The sequence below is a fragment of the Bos grunniens genome, chromosome 13, assembly GCF_055505025.1.
Source record: "Bos grunniens cultivar Pamir isolate PY7600 chromosome 13, Bosgru_T2T1.0, whole genome shotgun sequence".
Taxonomy (NCBI): Eukaryota; Metazoa; Chordata; class Mammalia; order Artiodactyla; family Bovidae; genus Bos; species Bos grunniens.
In genome coordinates this window covers 65,452,968-65,478,242 of record NC_141177.1, presented here as the reverse complement: position 1 = coordinate 65,478,242, position 25,275 = coordinate 65,452,968, and the positions used below count along the sequence as shown (strand labels likewise).

The 25,275-nt window shown below is 44.1% G+C and overlaps 1 protein-coding gene across 4 annotated transcripts in view; it reads right to left on the bottom strand.

Moving 5' to 3' along the window:
- The window catches only part of CCNY (cyclin Y), a 108,332-nt gene that overhangs the window by 7,889 nt on the left and 75,168 nt on the right, over positions 1-25,275 (bottom strand). For 2 of the 4 annotated variants that reach the window (XM_086334651.1, XM_086334652.1), the window contains exons 3-9: positions 24,525-24,559; positions 17,350-17,450; positions 7,109-7,161; positions 4,839-4,950; positions 3,761-3,796; positions 1,972-2,029; positions 1,760-1,879 (exon numbers count right to left, since the gene is read on the bottom strand). In XM_086334651.1, coding sequence (XP_086190777.1) covers positions 1,760-1,879; positions 1,972-2,029; positions 3,761-3,796; positions 4,839-4,950; positions 7,109-7,161; positions 17,350-17,450; positions 24,525-24,559 — 515 coding nt within the window. The remainder of the gene's footprint in view (positions 1-1,759; positions 1,880-1,971; positions 2,030-3,760; positions 3,797-4,838; positions 4,951-7,108; positions 7,162-17,349; positions 17,451-24,524; positions 24,560-25,275) is intronic. The other 2 variants (XM_086334653.1, XM_086334654.1) reach the window with 1 other exon arrangement.

The following is a 25,275-nucleotide window of genomic DNA, read 5'->3' as shown; positions in this document are numbered from 1 at the left end:
GAGAGGCACTTTGGGGCCAAGTGACAGCCCTCAGGGCCGCCAGGGGGGACCCAGCTGAGCTGGCATACCTGGTGCTCCTGGACACGCGCAGCAGCAAGTGGCTGAAGGCTCTAGAAGCGTCTCCCACAGGCAGGCAGCGGTCTGGTTCCCCATGGGGAGCGGGGCAGAGCTAACTGTGGTCCTCCCTGCCTCCTCTGGGCAACGGGCCAGGCCACCAAGGGAAGGCCCAGGAGAAAGGCAGAGAGGGACGCAGCCCGCCAGCCCCAGCCCAGGCCTGCTGTGAAGGGTTGTTGTGAGCCTGGAATGACGGGTGGGACCATCACACGCCGGGCTCGATCGCAACACAGAGTTGGCTGCCTGGGCCAACCAAGCAGACCCCGGAGACTCAGTCTGCAGAGCTGTGCCTGTTGTGAGGGCCCCTGACGCTGCCCACCTGTCAGCTATAGCCAGAGACGCTCATCTCCTGCTAAGCCGCCAGCTGATGTCCCAGGACAAGGGAGGATTTCAGCAGCTCCCACAACTGACAGACACACACCACTCCCACAGCACTCCCAAGACAAACTAACCACCCACGTCTGCTTGGAGACAGGGGAACAAACTACATGTTCTCAACAGAAGTCTCTGCAGAAACTATGTCTTTCACAGGACACAAAGCTTCTTCACGCTGATAAATCCAAACTGGAAGGTGCTACAGGGCAAAGTCAGGTCACCATTTTCTTCAGAACAGAAGGCAAAAAACCCCACCACATCTTGAAACAGGAGCTTCAATAAATCTTTCTTCAGGGCGTCAAATAAGTACTCATTATCTGATTTTCTTCCTCTTCTCCCCCTTTGTCACAATCTCCCTTCATTAAAATGTCAACCCTGCTGCCTGGAGGGGGTTTTTTGAGGACTTGACATCCTTTGGAGGAACAAAGCTGAGCCATAAATATGCTTCTCAGTCATGACCTCAGGGTTTATCAGCAGGCCACATCACCTGAGGAAGACTTGCTGGATGTCTGTTCACCTGTCAGGGGGCAAGTTCCACAAGAGAGGAATTCACAAGCAAACCGGTCACTGTGCCATGAGCTGAGAACAAGGGGCTCTCAGTGTGGCGGAGATGTGGATGGTCCTTACACTCGTCGTCATACCACAGGGTCTCTTCTCAGGGAACTGCATGGGCCCACGGGACAGCCCACGCACTGGCAAGCCCGTTTCTTATCTGAGTGGTGCACAGTGGGAAAGGTCAGTGACAGCGGGCTCCGCTGTCAAAGCTGCTTCCCCAATGAGATCGGAGCTAAATCAACCATCCCTAAGGTTTTAAGAATCTAAGGAAGGTTATAGGTTTTTAACTTGAGTCAATGTGCAGATTATGTCCACGCTGTCTCTGAATGTCTCATGAATGTCTCAGAATGTAAGATGAATGTCTCATCTTACAGACACATATTTACACAAAAATCACAGAGGAGAAGGCAGCAATTACAGCAGTCCTCGCGACGTAGGGAACCAACACCAGAAACCTGGACATCAGTGAGGTGGCCCTGGTCCTTCTCAGCACTGTGGACCCTGCATGGGTCGTTTCAGCTTTCCTGCTTCTGAGTGTGATCTGACAAGGGGCTTTAGGTGGGACTGCGGAACAGACCGCATGCTCTCTTTTGGGAGATTCAGTTGCTATTCTGGATAAAAGACAACCCTGAGGTGGCATTGGGGTTCCCAGGTCTGCAGTGGACACTCCCACCTGCACCCCACTCGATGGCCATGTCATCCTGCGGGCACTCACCAGGGTGACGATGGCACATTCTGCAGTCAGCTGAGCAGCACTGAACAGTGTCCGAACAAACCGGTAAATCTGCTTCTGCTCTGGGTTGTGTTTGTCATAATCTGGTGGCACTTCGGATTTCTGGGGAGGGAGACATTCTCCATGAGTAGCCGCCCCACAGGAGCCACAGAGACATGACTGGACCATACCCTGGGACCCAAGGGGAGGGTTACCGAAAGAGGGTGAAGGTTTTCATCGAAAATATCCAAGAGCATCCTTCCATCTGGGTCCCTGGGGAGGAAAGTAACAGAAAACGGAGTTTCCCTTCTGTAGCAGAGTGCCAGTCAAAATGAAAACAAAATGTATTTTGATTCAACTGTTATTTCAAGAAACAGAGGCAGTACTGTTAAGAGATGCTATTGATTATTCATGAATTATAATTTGCTTTTCTTGGGGACATTACTTAATCACTTTTGAATAGTCCATAAAATAAAGGTTATGAATCCCATTTAGTAAAGTAAAAATCAAAGATTTTCATTTCTTGAGTTTTCAAATGCACCAAATCTAAATTTCTTTAACATCTTATTTCTGAGCAAAGTTTGATGGATCTGTTTAAACTATCACTACGTTGTCAACACAAAAGAAGTCTGAGGGTGAGAATGAACACGCAGCGTGTCCTGGAGATTAGTCTGAAATTCTCACAGCATGCAGCTTAACCACTTCACTAATGAGGGGCTTCACGACTGTATTTTTAAAAAATAATTTAATGTATGTATTTATTTTTGGCCGTGCTGGGTCTTCGCTGAGGCATGGGCTTTTCTCTAGTTGCTGTGCAGGCTTCTCGTTGCGGAGCACAGGCTCTAGGCACGTGGCCGGCAGCAGTTACTGCACGTGTGCTCAGCGGTGGTGGCTCCTGGGCTCCATGGCACAGGCTCAGTAGTTGTGCATGGGCTTAGCCGCGCTGCAGCACTCGAAATCGTCCTGAATCAGGGATCCAACTTGTGTCTCCTGCACTGGCAGGCGGATTCTTTACCACTGTGAGCCATCAGGAAAGCCCCACGACTCAATTTTGAAAAACAACAGGGGCCATGTAGAAAAGTGCACCTGGCTGTTACCAGCCGGTACCCACACAGACCCACTTAAAGGGGCGGCTCTCTCCATGAACGCGGGCAGAGGGGGCGCTGGGCTTGGGGGGCCACGGCCATGTAGAAAAGTGCACCTGGCTGTTACCAGCCGGTACCCACACAGACCCATTTAAAGGGGCGGCTCTCTCCATGAACGCGGGCAGAGGGGGCGCTGGGCTTGGGGGGGCCACACCCCGCTAGTGACGGCTCTGCTTCCACCTGACTTATGTCATTTGAGTGTTGCCTAAAAAATTTTCTTTGGAAACTGCTGCTTTGGTAACAGCAAGTAACGTTCCAATGTCAGTTAGGCTCGCGATTATCAGAAGCTGCAGATGTGCCTCTGCCATGCACCCCCATGGGACACACCAGTTTCTGCTCTATGACTTACTGTCTGCAAAAAGACGAAAGAGAGCTCGGCTGAACAGCTAACTTCTTATATGATTTTTCCATGATTCACTTCTAAAATTAACTGAACTATCTCCAGACTCCCATCAGAAAGGATTGCTACCACCTTAAAAGAGTTTATGACTAACTTTACAACAAAACTGTTTCTATGAACTTCTTTTTCATGTGAAAGCTGTGCACAGAAACTTGTTAAAATATTTTATAAAAGACAGAATGTTTAAGTGAATGACACAGAAAATAAAGTCAAGAGGAGGCTGAATACTGTCAAGAAACTCTGTTCTCCTTTGCTGACTTCCTTTGGTTTCCTCTGACTCAGAAGCAGTTCAGTACTTCTCTGGGAGGTGTGGGTAAACTGTGTTACCTTTACAGATTCTATGAAAGTGAGATAAGAATACAAAACTCAAAGGCTGAGGCAACTAGAACGCAATAGGAAAAATGTCATTGCAGATAAAATGTGATGTTTTCAGCACAAAATTAAACAAAATCCACATACCTGTTTTTGATGTGGTAATATATTGCGAGAGCTACACTGTAAAATAAAATGCAGGAGTTCAGTGTTTCATAAGCATATTCAAGATGTTGCATTTTCTCTGACATTAGTCTGATCATAAGTATTTAGAACTTAAGTAAAACGATCCATCTGAACAGCCCCCATTTAATTCAGAATGCTGATTAACAATATGCACTCTTCAAAGTAAATCAATCAGATATTTATATCCAGCAGTTATTAAATCTTTTCCAGAAACACCAAAACTTTGTGATAGTCAGAAATAAATTTCTCTATCTGAAATTTTAAGCTTTCCTCACTTTATAATATAGTCATTATGCAAAAATTAAGTGATTAAATTAAACTCCTCTAAAGGTCTCCCAATTCAGCACCTGCTATTTTAGGCAATCAGTGGTTTCTTTATAACTGCCAGAAAAATGTGAATATTACCCACAGTGGTTTATCATTTTTTCTCTTAAAATCAATAACCTATTGGCAATCTGCCTAACTTATTCATTCATCTGCTGAAATGGTACTTACCTCTTATTTGTAATACCTTATAGTTTAATACCTTAATATTTCATTTTACATTTTAAAAGAATTTAATGAAGACATTCCCATCCCCTGAATTTTCAAGTACTGTTTCTCTGATTATAAAATGAGATATATTCATATTGTAGAAATTTTTGGAAAATAAAGTATACAGAAAATAATTCCTCTGCCCAAAGATGATTACTACCAGCTTGAGATATAGAGACATCTATTCCTAGTTACCTATAAATTATGTGTGTAAGCAAGCAGGCTGGCATCCCACTTTCATCCTCATTAACAAGTTTCTTACCATTAAAATGTTACTCAAAAATACAACTTTAAATGGCCGACTATATTCCATATTCCACCATACTTTATTAACCATTTCCCTGTTCTTGAACATTTAAGTTGTTTATAGTATTTTGCAATTATGATTAACACCATAATATTCCCACAAATAAACATTTTGTGACCTATTTCCACAAAACATCCTGTAATTGGAAACAGGAGGTTTCTAAGGTTGTTAATAATCGTAAGGCTCCCCCAAACATACCTCCCAAAATCTTTGCAGAAAAGCTGTACCAGTGTACACTTCCTCACCAGTGTCTGTCTCACTTCACCTTCACCAACGCTCACCTTGAATGTTTTGAAAAAATGTTCTCCAGCTGGATAGAGTAAAAAGGGTAACTGCTTTCAACCTGAGTTTCTCTGATCACCTATCAAGTGGGCAGGGTTATTCAGGTTGAACTGCCCAGTCTTTTTATTACTTCCTCCTTTGTAACCTGTCTAGATCCTTCCACAATTTTAAAATTTGAAGAGGCCAATTTTTTTTTTTTTTAAGCTTCTAAGAACATAGCTAACTGGCTGCATCAGTTTGTGCTCTGGTCTCTGAGCCCAGGAACTGCCAGCCAGGGCCCCAACATGGAGCAAGCAGACTGAGCCCCAGACACCTCTTCTCACTCAGTGGTGCCCACTTAGAGCCCGGGCGTGCAAACTGGACTCCAAAAGGCCCAGACATTCACCCACGACCTGACACAACAGCTCATTTCACTCTGCCGAAAGAGAGCACGTTCTCCCAAATCTCTCTTTCCAGATCTATGAATTCAAGAGATTTTAGGTAAGTGTGAAAAGTATTCCTGAGCAAGTGTAATATATTAGTTCTCCTAAAATCCTAAAAAGCATCTAAGCTGATGAAGGAATTGTAATTGGAGTGAAGGGACTTCAAAAGTTTAAAAAATAATGGTACACTTTTCCAAGTACCTTCACATGTACCTAAAAAGCCCTGCCATGGGAAATAATAAATGTTACCATTTCTATTTTATAAATGAGAAAATTCATGTAAAGATATCAGATGTCAGGATTTCTGACTTATATAATGGTTTTGTGCACTTTCATTCTATAATGCTGGCCTCTGGAAAAAAGGAAGAGATACTGTTTTATTCATTTAAAAGTCACGCTGTGATGATTAAATTGAATGTTTCATATGATTGGGTTTGGTAAAGTGATTACTTTAACTGCTTTAGGAAAAAATACGGTCCCTGTGCTCCCTGTGAGGAAACATGTCATAGGAAAAACATCACTGGACTGAAGTCAGACCAGCTGGGCTCAAAACCTGGCTCCTTCATCAGTTAAGAGTTCATCCACCCCTCAGAGCCTTCACTTCACATTCAGACAATTCAACCTGCATTGCAGAGTGGTTATTACAATCAAACGAAGTAAATAAAAGCATGATCTCAAATATAAAGTTCTCAAATGAAAGTTACTATTATTACTGCTGTTGTTCCCCAATGAATGATTCCATCTCTGGAGGTCTTCCAGCCTCTGTGGAGGGAAAGTCTCAGGGCCCCAGGTTACTACTATCTCCCATATCTCTAGAACCCAAAGCCAGGTTGGACGTTATCATGACTCACACCCCCGTGAAACACAGGGATGCTCGGAAGGCCAATGTCCACTCAAGGTCAAACCCCGAAAGTGGGAAAACCAAGCTGAGGATGCACGTGTGGTCTAGCTCTACTGGCCAGTTCAGCAGGTCACGGTGAAAGCAGCAAGCAACTCTTGGGAGCAAAGCCTGGCCAGCTGGAAATGGAATCAACCCCAGGCTTCACTCCCAATGGCCAGCTTGGGAGGCCTGGCCAGTCTGCCACATCCTCAGAACTGGCGAGGTCTCCAAGGACAGGCCGACCAGAGGGCTAGAGCAACTGCCCTAGTTGCAGAACCAGGAGGAAAGGAGAGCCTGGAAGGAAAAGAAGCTATTTTCTTGCCCAGGAAAACAAACCCCATTTCTGACAGCTAGCACCACCCTTGCCTTACTTCTGACCTAGAGCTAGGTCAGAGGTGCCGGGTTCTGGAAGGTGTACGAAGCTGCTCTGATCCTGAGGCCAGGGGCCATGGATGGTGGTGTTGCTGCTGCTGCTGCTGCTAAGTCGCTTCAGTCGTGTCGGACTCCATGCAACCCCATAGACAGCAGCCCACCAGGCTCCCCCGTCCCTGGGATTCTCCAGGCAAGAACACTGGAGTGGGCTGCCATTTCTTTCTCCAGTGCGTGAAAGTGAAAAGTGAAAAGTGAAGTCGCTCAGTCGTGTCCGACTGTGTGCGACCCCATGGACTGTGTAGCCCACCAGGCTCCTCCATCCATGGCATTTTCCAGGCAAGAGTACTGGAGTAGGGTGCCACTGCCTTCTCTGATGGATGGTGTGGGCAGCTGCAAACAGCTCCTCACCACCTGCACCCATCCTCTGAGCACCAGCCCCATGCTTGTACACAACTGGGGGCCTGGGGTGGTTACAGGGGCACCGGGGTGGATGGCAAACTCTGAATTCATACCACAGCTATCAGCATTCAGGGGAAAAATCAAGTTCTCAGGGAAGATATCATGCCTGTGAAAAAAAAGGAACACAGAATTGTGTGCAAACCTGTCACACATCTGCTTCTTTGACCTTTCAACCCTCCACCCATTCCCTAACCAGAATGTGCAAATATGTTTGCTCTTTGGGCAATCCCCAATTTACAAAAGAGTTTTCTTTTTTTTTTTAATACGAATTTTATTTCACAGTACCTTTCAGTTCCTGGATTTCCAATTGGGTCTTCTTGTAATTTTATTCTTTTTTCTGGCTGCACCGACTAGGTATTGAACCCAGGCCACAGCCATGAAAAGCCCAGAATCCTGACCACTAGGCCACCAGGGAACTTCCCCGAGGGTTTTCTTCTAAAATTAGCTTACAAAGCACTTGTAAGAACCCAGAGCTTTTCTCAAAGGTCAAACGTGGTTAACAGAAGATGAGTTCAGCCCACAAATGCCCCTGCCCTGCTCTGCCCACAGGAAGCTGAATGACTGATTAGTGAGTTTGTATCAATTTTGACATCTTGTGGGAGGAGACCACAGGGGCCTTGGCAGGTGGCAAAATTTCAGAACAGGAGAGCATTCAGACGTCGCACACCCTGCCCTTCATGACATGCATTCCCCTTGTGCAGGCAAAGGCCCTGGCTGAAGTCTCCCAGGCCCACTAACACCTCAAAATGACCATCACCAAGTCACGTGTGACATACAAGATTTACAGGGAAGGATTCTGATGGTATGTCTACAGTTAGGGTCCACCCTGCCAAGCTCTCAGATCCAAAATGGACATTTGTAAAAACAGGGCACGTTTTAAACAAATAAGCTATTGCCTGAAGGCATCTCAGATCTGGGTGGTGCCCAGGGAAGCCACAGCGTCCACACTGGACTCTTCCTCTGGACACTCAACCCTCACCACTGCCCTAGCTTTCCAGCTTCTCGTCCTCTTTTTTTTTTTTTAACATTTATTTTTTATTGAAGGATAATTGCTTTACAGAATTTTCCTGTTTTCTGTCAAACCTCAACATGAATCAGCCATAGGTGTACATATATCCCCTCCCTTTTGAACCTCCCTCCCATCTCCCTCCCCATCTCACCCCTCTAGGATGATACAGAGCCCCTGTTTGAGTTTCCTGAGCCATACAGCAATTCCCATTGGCTATCTATTTTACATATGGTAATGTAAGTTTCCATGTTATTCTTTCCATACATACATTCTCTCCTCCCCTCTCCCCAAGTCCATAAGTCTGTTCTCTATGTTGGTTTCTCCACTGCTGCCCTGTAAGTAAATTCTTCAGTACCATTTTTCTAGATTCCATATATATGCGTTAAAATATGATATTTATCTTTCTCTGACTTACTTCACTCTTTAATAGGTTCTAGGTTCATCTACCTCATTGGAACTGACTCAAAGGCGTTCCTTCTTATAGCTGAGTAATGTTTCGTTGTGTATCTGTACCACATCTTCTTTATCTATTCATCTGTCGATGGACATCTAGGTTGCTCCCATGTTCTAGCTATTGTAAATAGTGTTGCAATGAATAATGGGATACATGTGTCTTTAAATTTTGGTTTCCTCAGGGTATATGCCAGGGTCATATGGTCGTTTTATTTCTAGTTTTTTAAGGAATCTCCATACCGTCTTCCATAGTGGCTGAATCAATTTACATTCCCACCAACAGTGCAAGAGGTTACCTTTTCTCCACACCCTTCTCCAGCATTTACTGTTTGTAGACTTTTTAATGATGGCCATTCTGACCGGTGTGAGGTGATATCTCATTGTATTTTGATTTGCATTTCTCTAATAAAGAGTGATGTTGAGCATCTTTTCATGTTTGTTAGCCATCTATATGTCTTCTTTGGAGAAATGTCTGTTTAGGTCTTTTTCCCACTTTTTGGTTGGGTTGTTTGTTTTTCCGGTATTGAGTTATATGAGCTGCTTATATATTTCATAAAGCAATCTTTTGTCAGTTGTTTCATTTGCTATTATTTTCTTCAGACAACATTCTGAGGGTTGTCTTTTCAGCTTGCTTAGTGTTTCCTTTGCTGTGCAAAAGCTTTTAAGTTTAGTCAGGTCCCACTTGTTTACTTTTGCTTTTATTTCTATTACTCTAGGAGGTGGATCACATAGGATCTTGCTTTGATTTATGTCATCTAGTGTTCTGCCTATGTTTTCATCTAAGGGTTTTTATAGTTCTGGTCTTGTATTTAGGTCTTTAATACATTTTGAGTTTATCTTTGTGTATGGTGTTAGGAAGTGTTTTAATTTCATTCTTTTACACGTAGTTCTCCAGTTTTCCCAGCACCATTTATTGAAGAGGCTGTCTTTGCCCCACTGTGTATTCTCGCCTCCTTAGTAAAAAATAAAGTACCCACAGGTGCATGGGTTTATTTCTGGGCTTTCTATCTTGTTCCACTGGTGTATATCTCTGTTTTTGTGCCAGTACCATACTGTCTTGATGACTGAAGCTTTGTAGTATAATCTGAAGTCAGGAAGGTTGAGTCCTCCAGCTCCATTCTTCTTTCTCAAGACTACTTTGGCTATTTGGGGTCTTTTGTGTTTCCATATGAATTGTGAAATCTTTTGTTCTAGTTGTGTGAAAAATGTCATTGGTAATTTGATAGGGGTCAGAGTGAATCTGTAGACTGCGTTTGGTAGTATAGTCATTTTCACAGTATTGATTCTTCCTACCCAGGAACATGGAATATCTCGCCATCTGTTTAATGTCATCTTTGATTTATTTCATTAGTGTCTTATAATTTTTTGTGTACAGTTCTTTTGTCTCCTTCAGTTCAGTTGCTCAGTTGTGTCTGACTCCTTGTGACCCCATGGACTGCAGCATGCCAGGCCTTCCTGTCCATCACCAACTCCTGGAGTTTACTCAAACTCATGTCCATTGAATCGGTGATGCCATCCAACCATCTCATCCTCTGTCGTCCCCTTCTCCTCCTGCCTTCAATCCTTCCCAGCATCAGGGTCTTTTCAAATGAGTTGGTTCTTTGCATCAGATGGCCAAAGTATCGGAGCTTCAGCTTCAACATCAGTCCTTCCAATGAATATTCAGGACTGATTGATTTCCTTTAGGATGGACTGGTTGGATCTCCTTGCAGTCCAAGGGACTCTTAAGAGTCTTCTCCAACACAACAGTTCAAAAGCATCAATTCATCAGCGCTCAGCTTTCTTCACAGTCTAACTCTCACATCCATATGTGATGACAGGAAAAACCGTAGCCTTGACTGCTGCTGCTGCTGCAAAGTCACTTCAGTCGTGTCCGACTCTGTGTGACCCCATAGACGGCAGCCCACCAGGCTCCCCCGTCCCTGGGATTCTCCAGGCAAGAACACTGGAGTGGGCTGCCATTTCCTTCTCCAATGCATGAAAGGACTGGATGGACCTTTGTTGGCAAAGTAATGTCTCGGCTTTTTAATATGCTGTCTAGGTTGGTCATAACTTTCCTTCCAAGGACTAAGCATCTTTTAATTTCATGGCTGCAATCACCATCTGCAGTGATTTTGGAGCCCCCAAAAATAAACTCTGCCACTGTTTCATTGTTTCCCCAACTATTTGCCATGAAGTGATGGGACCGGATGCCATGATCTTCGTTTTCTGAATGTTGAGCTTTAAGCCAACTTTTTCACTCCTCTTTGACTTCATCAAGAGGCTCTTTAGTTCTTCGTTTTCTGTGGTAAGGATGGTGTCATCTGCATATCTGAGGTTATTGATATTTCTCCAGGCAATCTTGATTCCAGCTTGTGCTTCTTCCAGCCCAGCGTGTCTCATGATGTGCTCTGCATATAAGTTAAATAAGCAGGGTGACAATATACAGCCTTCACGTACTCCTTTTCCTATTTGGAACCAGTCTGTTGTTCCATGTCCAGTTCTAACTGTTGCTTCCTGACCTGCATACAGATTTCTCTGTATGCAGAGGCAGGTCAGGTGGTCTGATATTCCCATCTCTTTCAGAATTTTCAACAGTTTGTTGTGATCCACACAGTCAAAGGCTTTGGCACAGTCAATAAAGCAGAAATAGATGTTTTTCTGGAACTCTCTCACTTTTTCAGTGATCCAACAGATGTTGGCAATTTGATCTCTGGTTCCTCTGCCTTTTCTAAAACCAGCTTGAATATCTGGAAGTTCACAGTTCACGTATTGCTGAAGCCTGGCTTGGAGAATTTTGAGCATTACTTTACTAGCATGTGAGATGAGTGCAATTGTGCAGCAGTTTGAGCATTCTTTGGCATTGCCTTTCTTTGGGATTAGAATGAAAACTGACCTTTTCCAGTCCTGTGGCCACTGCTGAGTTTTCCAAGTTTGCTGGCATATTGAGTGCAGCACTTTCACAGCATCATCTTTTAGGATTTGAAGTAGCTTAACTGGAATTCCATCACCTCCACTAGCTTTGGTCATAGTGATGCTTTCTAAGGCCCACTTGACTTCACATTCCAGGATGTCTGGCTCTAGGTGAGTGAGTGATCACACCATCATGATTATCTGGGTCGTGAAGATCTTTTTCGTATAGTTCTTCTGTGTATTCTCGCCACCTCTTCTTAGTATCTTCTGCTTCTGTTAGGTCCACACCATTTTGTCATTTTGTCCTTTGCATGAACTGTTCCCTTGGTATCTCTAATATTCTTGAAGAGATCTCTAGTCTTTCCCGTTCTATTGTTTTCCTCTATTTCCTTGCATTGATCACTGAGGAAAGCTTTCTTATCTCTCCTTGCTATTCCTTGGAACTCTGCATTCAAGTGGGTATATCTTTACTTTCCTCCTCTGCTTTTCGCTTCTCTTCTTTTCACATCTATTTGTAAGGCCTCCTCAGACAACCATTTTGCCTGTTTGCGTTTCTTTTTCTTGGGGGTGGTATTGATCAATGCCTCCTGTACAATATCAAGAACCTCCGTCCATAGTTCATCAGGCACTCTATCAGATCTAATCCCTTTAATCTATTTGTCACTTCCACTGTATAATCGTAAGGGATTTGATTTAGGTCATACCTGAATGGTCTAGTGGTTTTCCCTACTTTCTTCAATTTAAGTCTGAATTTGGCAATAAGGTTTTCTGTGTTGTCTTTATCTCGTTTTGGTTATCAGGGTGATGGTGGCCTTGTAGAATAAGTTTGGAAGTATTCCTTCCTCTGCAATTTTTTGAAAGAATTTTAGAAGGATAGGCATTAGCTCTTCTCTAAATGTTTGAAAGAATTCTCCTGTGAAGCCATCTGGTCCTAGGCTTTTGTTTTTGGGGAGATTTTTGATCACAGCTTCAATTTCAGAGCTTATAATTGGGTTGTTCATAATTTCTATTCCTTCCTGGAAGATTAAACTTTTCTAAGAATCTGTCCATTTCTTCCAGGTTATCCATTTTATTGCCATATAGTTGTTCATAATAGTCTCTTATCTTATAATCCTTTGTATTTTTGCATTGTCTGTTGTAATCTCTTTTTTCATTTCTAATTTTGTTGATTTGATTCTCCTCTTTTCTTGATGAGTCTGGCTAAAGGTTTGTCAAGTTTGTTTATCTTCTTAAAGAACCAGATTTTAGTTTTATTAATCTTTACTATTCTTTCATTTTTTTTTTCATTTATCTCTGCTCGGATCTTTATGATTGCTCTCCTTCTACTAATTTTGGGGGGGTTTTGTTTTTCTTTTTCCAGTTGTTTTAGGTGTAAAGTTAGGTTGTCTATTCGATGTTTCTCTTGTTTCTTGATGTAGGATTGTATTGCTATAAACTTCCCTCTTAGAACTGCTTTTGCTGCACGCCATAGGTTTTGAGTTGTCATGTTTTCATTGTTGTTTCTAGAAATTTTTTGATTTTCCTTTTGATTTCTTCAGTCACCTGTTGGTTATTTAGAAAAATAGTGTTTAATCTCCATGTGTTTGTGTTTCTTACAGTTTTTTTTTCTTATAATTGATATCTAGTCTCATAGCGTTGTGCTCAGAGAAGATGCTTGATACAATTTCAATTTTCTTAAATTTACTGAGGTTTGATTTGTGACCCAAGATGTGGTCTATCCTGGAGAATGTTCCATGTGCACTTGAGAAGGTGTATTCTTCTGCATTTAATGTCCTAAAGATATCAATGAGACCCATCTCATCTAATGTATCATTTAAGACTTGTGTTTCCTTATTAGTTTTCTGTTTTGATGATCTGTCCAATGGTATGAGTGGGGTCTCCTACTATTATTGTGTTACTGTCAATTTCTCCTTTTATGTCTGTTAGCGTTTGTCTTCGGAGATGGCAATGGCACCCCACTCCAGTACTCCTGCCTGGAAAATCCCATGGATGGAGGAGCTTGGTAGGCTGTAGTTCATGGGGTCTCTAAGAGTTGGACACGACTGAGCAACTTCACTTTCACTTTTCACTTTCCTGCATTGGAGAAGGAAGTAGCAACCCACTCCAGTGTTCTTGTCTGGAGAGTCCCAGGGACAGGGGAGCCTGGTGGGCTGCCGTTTATGGGGTCGCACAGAGTCAGACACGACTGAAGTGACAGCAGCAGCAGTGTTTGTCTTATGTATTGAGGTGCTCCTATGTTGGGTGCATAGATTTTTACAATTGTTATGTCGTCCTCTTAGATTGATCCCCTGATCATTATGTAGTGTCCTTCCTTATCTCTTGTGATATTCTTTATTTTCAGGTCTATTTTGTCTGATATGAGGATTGCTACTCCAGCTTTCTTTTCCTTCCCATTTGCATGGAATATATTTTGCCATCCTCTCACTTTGTCTATATGTGTCCTGAGGTCTGAAGTGGGTTTCTTGTAGACAGCATATATATGGGTCTTGTTTTTGTATACATTCAGCCAGTCTGTGTCTTTTGGTTGGAGCATTTAATCCATTTACATTTAAAGTAATAATTGATATATATGTTCCTATTGCCATTTTCTTAATTGTTTGGGGTTGATTTTGAAGATCTTGTTCCTTCTCTTGCATTTCTTGACTATATAAGTCCCTTTAACATTTGTTGTAAAGCTGGTTTCATGGTATGAGTTCTCTTAACTTTTGCTTGTCTAAAAAGCTTTTTATTTCTCCATCAATTTTGAATGAGATCCTTGCCGGGTACAGTAATCTTGGTTGTAGATTTTTCCCTTTCAGTACTTTAAATATATCCTGCCATTCCCTTCTGGCCTGCAGAGTTTCTGCTGAAAGATCAGCTGTTAAACGTATGGTGTTTCCCTTGTACGTTACTTGTTGCTTTTCCCTTGCTGCTTTTAATATTCTGTTTAGTCTTTGTTAGTTTGATTAGTATGTGTCTTAGCATGTTTCTCCTTGGGTTTATCCTGTATGGGACTCTCTGTGCCTCTTGGACTTGATGTGACAATTTCCTTTTCCATGTTGGGGAAATTTCAACTATAATCTCTTCAAAATTTTTCTCATAGCCTTCCTTTTTCTCTTCTTCTTCTGGGACCCCTATAATTCGAATGTTTGTGCGTTTGATATTGTCTCAGAGGTCTCTAAGACTGTCCTAAGTTCTTTTCATTCTTTTTACTTTATTTGCTCTCCAGAAGTTATTTCCACCATTTTATCTTCCAGCTCACTGATTTGTTCTGCTTCAGATTCCTTCCAGAGTATTTTTAATTTCAGTAATTGTGTTGTCTCTGTATGTTTATTCTTTAATTCTTCTAGGTCTTTGTTAATTGATTCTTGCATTTTGCCCAGTTTGATTTCAAGGTTTTTGATCATCTTTACTATCATTATTCTGAATTCTTTTTCGGGTAGTTTGCCTATTTCCTCTTCATTTATTTGGACTTCTGTGTTTCTAATTTGGTCCTTCATTTGTATAGTATTTCTCTGCCTTTTCATTATTTTTTTTTTTTAAACTTATTGTGTTTGAGGTCTCATTTTCCCTGGCTTCAAGGTTGAATTCTTTCTTCCTTTTGGTTTCTGCCCTCCTAAGGCTGGTCCAATGGTTTGTGTAAGCTTTGTATAGGGTGAGATTTGTGATGAGTTTTTTGTTTTTCACTCAGCCTTGATGGGCAAGGCTGAGTGAGGTGATAATCCTGTCTGCTGATCATTGAGTTTGTATTTTTGTTTTGTTTGTTGTTTAGATGGGGCGTCCTGCAAAGGGTGCTACTGGTGGTTGCGTGATGCTGGATCCTGTATTCAAGTGGTTTCCTTTGTGTGAGTTCTCACTATTTGATACTCCCTAGGGTTAGTTCTCTGGTAGTCGAGGGTCTTAGAGTCAGTGCTCCCACTCTAAAGGCTCAGGGCTTGACCTCTTCATGTCCTTCTTCATCAGAGTCCTTGAGTAGTTTCATTGCTTGTTTCAACAAGAAGAAAACCCACCAACAGGGAACTATGAGCACCTCAGTAAGAGGGTGTTGGAGTGTAGAGCACAGGGAACTGCACCTAGTGCTCTCTGGTGACCACTTTAGGCACGTAGTCAACATCACAGTGATGAGACAAACGGATACCATAGACCAGTTGTCAGTGTTTACAACGAGAGACCAAGTCGATGTGATGTTTTCTAGAAGAGTCCAGCATCTGTGGTAGTTCTTAAAACAGGTTAAGTTTTCATTTTTTTTGCAGATACAAGTCACGACCTGATGAGACTGAGGGTGTCAGGTTGGACGTTCCACCCTTTGCGTGGGAGACCCTTTTCTTTATCTTGGTATTAACCATAGGTGACACCTTCGAGAGAATTGGAAGGCAGAGGTCCACAGATGTCTGGGGTCCTCAGCTTTGGCTACCCATGAAACCCTCCTGGAGGGGCTGACAATCCAGATCCTGGATGTGTGGGGCCAGACACATCTCATGGAGCCCTTAAGCCCCTGCAGGGGCCTTGCAGGTGCAGTATGGCTAAAACTGCTGATGCACAAACCACACACACGACTTTGGAGCTGGCACCTCTCAGACTCAATACCGAAGTATCCAACTGTCACCCAGATTTCCTGCTGGACCCCCGAGTGTCTGTGTCACAATCAGGGGCAGTGTGAAGTCATCCCTGGAGGAAGTTCTGAGCAACAGAGTCGGAGGCCCAGGAAACCGACTGGCCCCGAAAACGGGTCTCAGACCCCAGGGAGGCTGAGCTCCAGGGCTGGAGTGGGTGCTAGCTACCAGGTCTCCAGGCTCCCACCCCCCAGCACCTCTCATTCCTGGCATGAAGCTCCCAGGGCAGAGTGGCTTGACCAAGGGCCTAACAGGGGTGAGGGCACACATGGTCCCCTAGCTGTGAGTGTCCACCATGGGGTGATGCCCACTGGTCACCACCACACCCTCCATCACCAATGGAACAAAGGAAGAAGCTACATTCCCATTTAGGTCTTAGAGACATGCAACTCACCCAACTCTCCAGGTGGGCCCACCTCCCACCTTCCCCCTGGAGGGGACACTGTCCACAGAAGACTATCCCAGTCTCCACTGCCCAGCAGGCCTAACTCACTGTCACATATGGGCATGTGCAGGAAAGGGTTTCTAGACCTGAAGGCCTGGCCCAATGGAACAGAAAGCATCTTATTTAGAAAGCAAACACTCACTGCACACGATGGCACAGAGAGTTGTTAAACATGGATTCTCCTTAAATGAGTACAGAGGCAAAATATCCCAGGTTTTTCACAGTGAAGCCTAGACCAGATCCCGAGCAAGTGGGTCTCTGTAACCTCAGTCAAGGCTTCCTACTACAATGCTGGGGGGCACACTTCAGGGAAAACCAGTGCTCCAACCCTCCCATTTCCCACTTTAAAATAAGGGAGCTGAAGCCCAAAGGGAAAGATTTTAATCCAAAGACTCCCCTTCCTCCCTTAAACCCCACTTTACAGCAGAAGCCCAAAGTGAAGGGTCTTCACTCCCACCCTCCCCGCTGGGGAGGGAGCCAAGGTCAGAAACCTACTGTCCTTGCTCCAGACAAGCACCCTTCCACAGTGCCAGGCCTGCTCTCTACTGCAGCCCCAAGTCAAAGTGGGACCCATCACATTCTGACAGTAAAATTCAAGCAGAGTTAGGCTGGGATGGAGTCCATACAAAGTGGGAAGGTAGAAAGCATCCACAAAAACAAAACTATGCTTAACTTACAATTTCAAGTCATTGAAAATTTTGGTCTTTTTTGTAAATAGTAATATACATAAATATTTTGAACACCTCTACATTTTAACTCCCCAAATCACATTTTTAAAAGACTCCCTGAGTATCAGTGTCCTCCCCCTACCCAATCCTACCACTCACAGATCCCACAACCAGTTAGCCAGCAGGTTAAGGAACAGAAAAGACATTCAGTTAAGGAAAAAATGTGTATACCCACCATTTAATTGTATACTTGAGGTTTGGTTGACTGACTGTGCTATCATCTAGGAAAATAGTCGAGCAGGAGCTGTATTTCCTCGCTATTTGTCCTGGAGGATGCTACAAAAACAATGGCAACAAGACAAGAACAATTAAAAAGGGGCTCAAAATTCTTCCAAGGAACATCATCCCCTTCACCTTGAGACCAGCCTATAGAGGAAAAGTGTCTTACCGAGAAATGTTAATACTACCAGCAAGTACAGCACAAAACTCACTTTCTTCCTACCATGGAATTCCATGTTCTTCCATATAAAAAAGTCACCACCACCACTCCCGGTCCCAAACCTCCATCAGCTCAGCACACTCCCAAAATCGAGCATCAAAGGGTGTGCTGCAGAGTCCATAAAAATCACTGAGAAACAAGAAGCATGCACTCTTCTCACCAGCAGAAGCCCATGCTTCGGGGGCAACCCCGTGTGAGGTGCCAGAATCAAGACAGGAGTCCAGAGCACCCATTTTTTCCTACCCCTGAGGTACAGTCGATTTGGGGACCATGGAAGATACAGCCACTGTTAATTTAGAATCTCCTACTCCTGAATTGAAGACAATTTCAGGAGGTGAAGATGTAAAGAAAAAAATACTCCTTCTTTAAGGGGAAAATACATTTTAAAGGTGCAAGTTATCTGATGCTTTTGAAAATATGACCAGTGGATGAGTTTCAGGTGGGGTGCCTGTGGCAGCTGTGCACCTGGTTCTCTTAGGCTGTGTAAATTTTGAGCTCTTTGGAAAACTTTAGAACTGAGAACTATAGTTTTAGAACTATATTCTAAAACATACTGCTAAGGAAAAAGAATTTAAATTACACGCAGCTGACATCTAACTGAATAGTAAGTAGATTTCTGGCAATTATGTGGGCAATGTGATTAGTAGATATCAATCTGGATCATTCTTGCTCAAAGCATGCTAAAAAAAAAAAAAATCAAATCATCCAAACGAATTTCGACTGGCCTGGTGCTATGTTAACAATCAAAAGTTGTCATTTTCAGCAACCAAAACAATTAATTCCTTAAGGATAATAACACTGCCCTAACTCACCTGCCCACCCCCAGGGAAGCCCTTAGTACCCATGGTTTATGAACATGAAGGGAGCCTTAAAGCTCATCAGAGACCAAATGCCCTGTTTAACATTTACTTCTTATTTAATAAGGTTTCCCATGTAATAGGGCTTCCCTGGTGGGCTCAGACGGTAAAGCTTCCGCCCGCAATGCAGGAGACCCGGGTTCGTTTCCTGGGTTGGGAAGATCCCCTGGAGAAGGAAATGGCAATCCACTCCAGCATTCTTGCCTGGAAAATCCCATGGACTGAGAAGCCTCATAGGCTACAGTCCATGGGGTTGCAAAGAGTCGGACACGACTGAGCGACTTCACTTTCCTGTGTAATAAGGGCTTCCCTTGTGGCTCAGCTGGTAAACAATCCATCTGCAATGCAAGAGACCTGGGTTCAATCCCTGGGTTGGGAAGATCCCCTAGAGAAGGGAACGGCTACCTACTCCAGTATTCTGGCCTGGAGAATTCCATGGACTGTATAGTCCATGGGGTGCAAAAAGTCAGACACAACTAAGGAACTTTCACTTTCACATGTGATAAAATTATAGAAATATGCAACAGCCTGAGAAACAGAAGACAGTGTTATAAACAATCTCCCCTCTTGCTGATCATCACTCCTTGGGGCATACAGTTCCTAAAATCCCCACCAGAGGGCACTTCACCACTGAATCACTACAACCCTCTGGAGCGCTGCTTTTGCGAAGGGCATGTGGGTCAGGAGGAAATAACCAGAGTCAGGGAATTCAAAAGATAAGGCTTGTTCTTGGCCAATGTGTTTAGGCACACATTGTTCTGTGCCTGTGTAAGATAATACGCACAGTCGTGTCTGACTCTTTGCGATTCCATGGACTGTAGTCCGCCAAGTCCTCTGTCCATGGGATTTTCCAGGCAAGAGTACTGGAGTAGGTTGCCATTCCCTTCTCCAGGGGATCTTTCCTTCCCAGGGATCGAACCTGGGTCTCCTGCATTGCAGGCAGATTCTTCACCAACTGAGCTACTAGGGAAGCCCTGTGTAAGATAAGGACACCAAAAAAGCCTGTCAAGTTCAAGTTTCTGGAGTGCAATTTTAACATGGCATTTTTCACGTCTATCAGATTAATCACAACAGTTTCATTAAGACAAGCCAGAGACATTAAAAACCATTTTGATCTCTTTTGTAGGTCAGGTAGCAATCACACTTAAGTCACAGACAAAAACTTGCAATCTAATAATAGATTATTAACGTGTGGCAAGTTTTAAAGAAAATTCTTATGAAATTTTCCCCACCAATGGAAAATCTACTATAAACAGAAACCTCAACAGATATACTTAACTCAAAAATTCAGTAATTAGTTGATATATTAAAGAATCTTTAGAGATACAAGAGAATTATTATTTAGGAATAATCACAACAGTGAGGCAAAGGACAGCAATGACTGGCTTCTATTTTTTTTTTTATTTTTTTTTTGACTGGCTTCTATTTATGAGGTTTCCACTGTTTCCTCTGACACAAATTTCCTAAGATGAAAACATGATGGGCACAGCCAAGAGTAAGTGGTTTCCCTAAGAAAACATGAGCACTAGACTTAAGGAGAGGAGGTCAGTGATACACCAGGTCACAGAGTGGGCACTTCCTCATCCTCCTTTCAGGAGTAGCAGTACCCTTTGGGTTCACAGGGTTAACTGGAAACCAGCATCCCCAGGGGCTGGTCCTGGCCTGAGGATCCCCCAGCTGTTAGTCTGAGCCCTCTATCACTAAGGGCTGGTGTGCCAAAGGGGGATGCCAACTTAGCTTTCTGACTCTTTGCAACCCCATGGACTGTAGCCCACCAGGCTCCTCTGTCCATGGAATTCTCCAGGCAAGAATACTGGAGTGGGTAGCCATTCCCTTCTCCAGGGGGTCCTCCCGACCCAGGGATGGAACCTGGGTCTCCTACAGTGCAGGCAGATTCGTTACCATCTAAGCCATCGGGGAAGCCCCCTTCAAACTATTTAGTAATTTCTAAATTGAATAGAACTCCTTGGCATTGTTATAATGGGGTTATGTATGAAACCTTATTTGGGCATTAAGTCATTTGCTGGATAGAAGGGCTACAAGGTTCACAGAATGTATACTTCTCTTGATCTGACATCCACCACCCACCCAAAAAAAAAAAAAAGCTGAGAGAACAAGGATCCCTCCACAGAAAGGCTCCTGAGCTCAGTCAGGGCAGCGCCCCTGCCTGGTTCCTGGTTTGAGCTCTTTTGTGTGGCAGAGGCAGGCAGGGACTGTGCTCAATAAATTTGTGTTCTATTAGGAGCAAAGCTCCCAAAGAGACAAAAGCAAAGTTTACAATTTTTAAAATTTCAATTCCTGGATCACATTCACTTCATTCCTTAAGTTCTATGGCTTAATACTTATGAAAAAACTATATCCGTACTCAAAATACCAGAAAGACTTTGATCAGTTTTGCTACTGAACTTGGAAAAGTAAACAAAATTTATTTACAAATCTAATGAGCAATAACAAAAATAACATCAACATACTCAGATGGTGCTAAAATCACCTTCTGTTCAGTCCACTAGGTAAACAGGCGGACCAGGAGTCATTCTACGAGATCAGACAACTATGACTTCAAGACTTTTTCAAGGTCCCCCTGTATCAGCTGGTAGATTTAGGGCTTGAACAAAATTCTTTTGGCTCCAAGTCCAGCTACAAATGTGGCTCCTGCTAAACTGATAAAGAACGCTCTATATTCCTTCACAAAGTTTTTACAGCTACCACCTGTCTCAATATTAAGACAAATAACTGTGATTATTTTGCCGAGGGTAAAGAAGGCTGGCCATTCAACTCCTGACTCACTCTGTTTTAATTTTTTCTTTAACTTAGAATGATCAATTCCCTTCAGGTACGCTGTCATCAAGGGGAGGAGAATGTCATGGAAAAATTAGGCTAAAGCAAAAGATGTGCGTTTTCCTTAAGTTTCAGGAGAGAGATTCCAGATTCTCAGCCACTGACAATGCCACCCACAATTTATAATCAGAGACTACCGCATTTTAATTAAAAGATTCATTAAAACAGCTAGCTCAAACTTCAGCAAATTTTAAGCTGCTGCTGCTGCTGCTAAGTCGCTTCAGTCGTGTCCGACTCTGTGCGACCCCATAGACAGCAGCCCACCAGGCTCCCCCGTCCCTGGGATTCTCCAGGCAAGAACACTGGAGTGGGTTGCCATTTCCTTCTCCCATGCATGAAAGTGAAAAGTGAAAGTGAAGTCACTCAGTCGTGTCCGACTCTTAGCGACCCCATGGACTGTAGCCCACCAGGCTCCTCCATCCATGGGATTTTCCAGGCAAGAGTACTGGAGTGGGGTGCTACGAACTTTAAATAAAGCCCTTTACACAATCTTTGCTAAAATACCTAAGTGTCTCTATTATAATGTATTAAATTTTCCTCTAACTGTTGATCTGATAATTACATCTAAAACATAGCGCTGATTAGAATATTAATCTTTATAATTTGCCCTGGTTTAACTTACTGTTAAAACTCCCCCAAAGGGTTTATCCTCAAATAGCTTCAAGATTTAAAACCTATAATAATTCTTTTAGAAGAAGCTCCTTTTACTTTGTAAGTCTCTCTTGGCAGTTCTCAGCCAGTGAGCAGTGCCCTCTTTACCAGCCAGGGGTTCCTTCTTTTGGCCCCTTCCCTGGAGGCTGTATCCAAAGTCAGCTTCCATCACTTGCTAGACTGTGTTACTGTCCAGGAGCCAGAAAAGGCCTTGTTTCTCTCCACCTGGTGGAAGCTATTTCCCTGTTGTGACCATCACCCCTCACCTTTCCTCACACGGCTGACCTACGTCCACTGCTTTTTCTTAAATAGCAGCCTCTTTACTGTCTTAGCAGCATGTACTAATAAGCAGGTTCTTCAGAAACTTGAAGGGTAAATTAAGAAACAACATCCCTCACAATAAAGCAAATAAAAAACACAACAGATTTTATAAACAAGGGCAAAGAATAATTGTCATTCCAGAGTTCAACAACAAAAGAAACTACAAATGTTAGTTGGGGCCCCAATTCAGAAAACAGTGTTCTCTGTCTTCAGATGAAAAGCTAAACAACTTGTGTCCGGGTGGCGCTTGGTATGACCGTCTGAGGACTGAATGGCCCGGGCCAGCCCCCTGGGGCCCAGGCTGGCTCCACTGCTCGGATGACTGACTCTTTGTGCCTCACTTTCCCCACATGGAAGGCTGGAGTGACACGCAGTTCCTCCTGGGCAGAGTTACCCAGCACATTAGACTACAGAACAGCGTCTGGCACAAACACGGTATAAAACGTGCACCAGACTGTACTGACGATTACTATTACCACTTGCCGTCTCCTTATTGCCCTAACTTATGACACTCGAGGGTCTCAAAACTTGAAAAGCACAGCTGGTTTATTAGCCTAATTGAACCTGCAGGTCCTTCCACTCCAATTCTACTTCAGTTGGTTGAAACAGCACATTCCAGTGGCTTCTCCCAGCGTGCGCAGAGCTGAGATGCCACTGTGCAATGTGGTCTGGAGGGCACGCTGTTACCCGGGCATCTGTTACGTAGCTCAGAGATTTCTTCTATCGGCACGAGCACATCTGAGCACATTCCAACAACTGTGCTTCCGCTCTTGGTGTGGGGGGGCAAGAGGGCTGGCAGGGGTGAGAGGACATGCTGGGTCAGGGGCACAGCACAGGGCAGGTGCCAGGATGGTGCGCTGCAGAGCGTGAGGCCGTGGGGCACAGGGGAGATGTGGGGCGTGCAGCTGGCACAAGGGCAGGCCTCCCCTCCAGCCACTTGAATGGGGCTGCAGTGACCAGCAGAGGTGGTCTACAGGCTCCTGGGCAGACGTGCTGACTGGGGGGCAGTGTTCCAGTGCCCCTGGCATGTGAAGAGGCGGGAGTGAGACTTACAGAATGGGGTCAAACCTCTCATCTCTCCAGGTCCAGGCAGACACAGCTTTCAAAAAAATCAAAAAGGGCATAGCAGTTTTCCACATATTTTCCTTAAGACACAGATCGTAATTTCACAGATGCTTCACACTGCTGTGGCAAAACTGGAGAGGGCCAGGAAAAGGCCGTGAATTGCTGTAAGAATCTGATAAAAACTACAGGGCGTCTCTCCAACCCTGAGACCACTGCCTACGAAGGACTCACCAACCTCCTATGGGCCGAGTGTGGAGCCCTTTGGGTGCAAGGGTCCGGCTATGAATTTCCTTTCAACTGCATTTTGCCCAGATTTTCAAAGAGCAGAAGAGGCAATACTATGGCTTTAAGTCTGTTTAGCACAAAGCTCCAGCGCCTAGTACTTCAAGATCTACAAATACTTAAATGCAGACAGTTTAGAAATCCTGAGAAAAAACCCTGAGAAATCAAACACATCATTCTCGTTTTGGATATGAGAATTGATGGCATATACTTATTTGGTAACATACCTGCTTCATCAAGAGGCCTAAGTTTAGAGGATTAGGATGTGTGGCCATAGTTCTGGTGGCTGGGCACCACAGTCCTGGGGGGGGCAGCTTGAGATCACCCCCGGGCAGGGTGGAGGGAGGCTGGCTGCACCCACTGATTAAAGGAGAAAAGATCAAATATCTTTATGCCTGGCCAGCAGGGCAGGGAGATGCTGCTCAGAATGGCTGAAAGACTAGAGCTGGGTTTTTTTTTTAATTCATTTTAAAATTCAAGTGTTGTTAAGTTCATCCTTTCTTAGAGCACCGAAGGAAAATGCAGACTCTACTGCACCTATAAACAACAAGGGGGAAGAAAACATGTGTTTGCTTATTCAAACGGGACCGAGTTAGGAGACAGTCACTCGGGGGAAGGGAGGCAGGAAAGGACCTGTGGGATCTGCTGCCACCCTGTCCACGCACACCAATCCAGGAGCAGCAGCAGCCCGGGGCTTCAGGTCACACAATGGCCCTGGCGATAAATGCCAAGCCGTGCCCGTCCAGCCACAGGCCAAACAGAGCCTGAGTGCCCTGCAGCCTTCTTCACACTCTTCCACGTGCAGACAAGACTCACAGGCCACTACCCCACTGCACACACAGTGTGGTGGTCTCTGGACAGTTATTATGAAGAACACAGGGGAACAGCTCCACTTACATGGTTAATGAAGAGACTCTTGCGCTTTTCTCTCACTGTGAAAACAAAAGATGCAACAGAAATGTTACACGCCTGTGTGCGAACCCCTGGCAGGTTGCTGAGGATGGGCCTCTGTGTCAAGGTCCGTCCTTCCACCAACCAACATATCCAGCTGCTTGATTATGACTTAAGAAATGCGACCTGCTCATATGCAGATGTGACCTCTGCTAAGAGAGCAGAACATGAAACCACGTACATCACAGCACCCAACAAAACCACTGCACCATAGTTAACTGAGTGGTAACGGCTTCCCAACTAAAGAAAACAGTAACTAGTAAAGCTCATAAAATTCTGCAGGCGTCCACTAATTAAGATGGTCAACAAAAAGCAGGACTATTTATTTCTAACCAAAACAGACCCATAAAGGTCCATACTACTAGGGTGAAATAAGACACGACATAGTGACTAGACAACAAATGATAACAATACTATCCATAACTGGATTGAAATACAGAACACTGGACGTCGGAAGCATCACTGGAAACCAGTTACTCTCCGCGCCGGTGCTGGGGGCCTCCCAGAGCATCCTGCCCCGCAGGGAGGCCGAGCAAACTCACAACAAAAGCACCCCTTTTCAGAGGCTGTTCTCACGCTGCTGGCTGTGTGGCAGGGTCAGCACCCCACCTTCGTTTCCCAGACCTCAGTGTTTCTCAAAATGGGGGCCTCTCAACCTCAAAGATGTAGAAGGGGGAGATAGGGAACCCAGAGGAGA